This window comes from Nanorana parkeri, unplaced genomic scaffold (genome assembly GCF_000935625.1).
Source record: "Nanorana parkeri isolate BGI_ZX_2015 unplaced genomic scaffold, ASM93562v1 scaffold3053, whole genome shotgun sequence".
NCBI classification, from domain to species: Eukaryota; Metazoa; Chordata; class Amphibia; order Anura; family Dicroglossidae; genus Nanorana; species Nanorana parkeri.
In genome coordinates, this window is record NW_017309321.1 from 72,446 (window position 1) to 74,773 (window position 2,328).

Below are 2,328 nucleotides of genomic sequence, written 5' to 3' on the forward strand. Positions count from 1 at the left end.
GTGCCATATGCGACCTCTGACCTTATTGACCGAGACGGTGAGTTCTGGTTCTGGTGCCGACCCTTTCTCGCAGGGCTGCGTGTAACACAGCAGGCGGCATCCTCGCAACACGCAGTACATGCGCTTCCAGCCCGTCTGTCCCCGCGCCTGCGGGGATCAACATGACACATACATAAGCCACACGTGTGCGCCGCATAATGTTTCCACAGCAATGGGAAAGTGAGCCAATCAGAGCACGGGGACTGGAATGTTACAATGTATCCCCCCCCCCCGGGAAAAGGGATCCCCAATAATGAGGGGACCCCGGAGCCAGGCAGGAAGATGGAGAACCCTCTACTAATAGGGGAACGGAGGGGGAGGGGGACGGCATCCTTGTGAAGGAGGAGATACAGAGAATCTACACTGAACTTTGATACATTTTATACCTTTTGTATCATTTGTATTCCTATTATAACATTTCACGCGGGCGTGCGTCAGATCAAGCAGTGCTGGGCTCTCTCTAATAAGCAAGCCCAGCACTCTTTTCTATGAAGTGACGATCTGGGCTGAATTCCGATTCTCACCTGGATCTGCAGGTACCCGGATATCATGTCTTGGTTCATACAGTCGGGCTGCGCGGTCAGGCGGCAGCACACGCTCCCGTACAGCGGCAGCCAACACGAGCTCTCGTCTACGATAGGAACACAGAGAGAACATCTGTCATATGTATGCTGTATACTATATACACCCGGCTACAGTATACAGCCGTGCATGAGCAGTACCAAAATCCCCCACAAGATGGCGACCTTCATCATTCCAAAAATAACCATCATGCTCATCGTTCCCCACAAGAGGGCGCTCTCGTCACTCCCCATATACTCATCACTCTCCTCACTCCCCCACAAGAGGGTGCTTTCCTCATTCGTAGAGCACACACAGCACCCCTCAGGGCCCATACAGACCAACTAAGAGCCACACAGCCCCCCTGAGAATCGATACAGACCACCTCAGAGCCCACCTGAGAGTTGCATAGCCCCCCTTAGAGCCTGCAGAGTCCACCTTAGAACCACACAGCCCCCATAAGAGCCCCTACGGACCACCTTAGAGCCCTTATAGACCACCTGAGACGCCACACAGTGCCCCTGAGAGCCCGTAGAGTCTGCAATTGTAGGGTTGGCACTTTGAGGTACATGAGTTGGTGTAGTGATCCAGTTTGGGCACTCGGGCTCAAAAAGGTTCACCATCACTGCTCTAGTCATTCCCCAACTACCCACCACTCTCATCATTTCCCACAAGAGGGCGCTCTCATCATTCCCCAACTACCCACCACTCTCATCATTCCCCACAAGAGGGCGCTCTCATCATTCCCCAAATACCCACCACTCTCATCATTCCCCACAAGAGGGCGCTCTCATCATTCCCCAACTACCCACCACTCTCATCATTCCCCACAAGAGGGCGCTCTCATCATTCCCCAACTACCCACCACTCTCATCATTCCCCACAAGAGGGCGCTCTCATCATTCCCCAACTACCTACCACTCTCATCATTCCCCACAAGAGGGCGCTCTCATCATTCCTAAAAATCCCACAACTCTCATCATTCCCCAACTACCCACCACTCTCATCATTCCCCACAAGAGGGCGCTCTCATCATTCCCCAACTACCTACCACTCTCATCATTCCCCACAAGAGGGCGCTCTCATCATTCCCAAAAATCCCACAACTCTCATCATTCCCCAACTACCCACCACTCTCATCATTCCCCACAAGAGGGCGCTCTCATCATTCCCCAACTACCTACCACTCTCATCATTCCCCAACTACCTACCACTCTCATTATTCCCCACAAGGAGGGCGCTCTCATCATTCCCCAACTACCCACCACTCTCATCATTCCCCAACTACCTACCACTCTCATCATTCCCCACATCAGGGCGCTCTCATCATTCCCCAACTACCTACCACTCTCATCATTCCCCACATCAGGGCGCTCTCATCATTCCCCACAAGGGAAGGTACATAAAATGTATTGTAGGGTCACTGAAGTCTGCAATGTACCTGAACTGCTCATGGTGAGGTCGTGTGTGCGGAAGCCATCTTGGACATTGGCCAGAGTCAGCTTGGTGTGGGCCAGTAGCTGGAACTTCGGACCCCTGAAACAGAAGAGAGAGGAACATACAGAACATTCTGGATATATATATATATATGATCACATGACCCCCCTCCTGTCACTCAACAAGGAGAACCTCTCCCAGGCGGCCCCATTCAGATCTAACCGGCTGATGGAACTCCTGAGAATCACCAATGAGGTTCCTTCTGTAGACCCGGCGAGGGTGCAGCACAGT

General features: G+C 52.6%; 1 protein-coding gene across 1 annotated transcript in view; it reads right to left on the minus strand.

The window, feature by feature from the left end:
- The window catches only part of LOC108802715 (rhotekin-like), a 9,876-nt gene extending 7,736 nt beyond the window's left edge, over positions 1-2,140 (minus strand). The window contains exons 1-3 of the mRNA XM_018574572.1: positions 2,042-2,140; positions 564-670; positions 20-147 (exon numbers count right to left, since the gene is read on the minus strand). Of these exons, the coding sequence (XP_018430074.1) occupies positions 20-147; positions 564-670; positions 2,042-2,054 (248 nt within the window). The 5' untranslated portion in view covers positions 2,055-2,140. The remainder of the gene's footprint in view (positions 1-19; positions 148-563; positions 671-2,041) is intronic.
- Between the last annotated feature and the right edge of the window lie 188 nt (positions 2,141-2,328).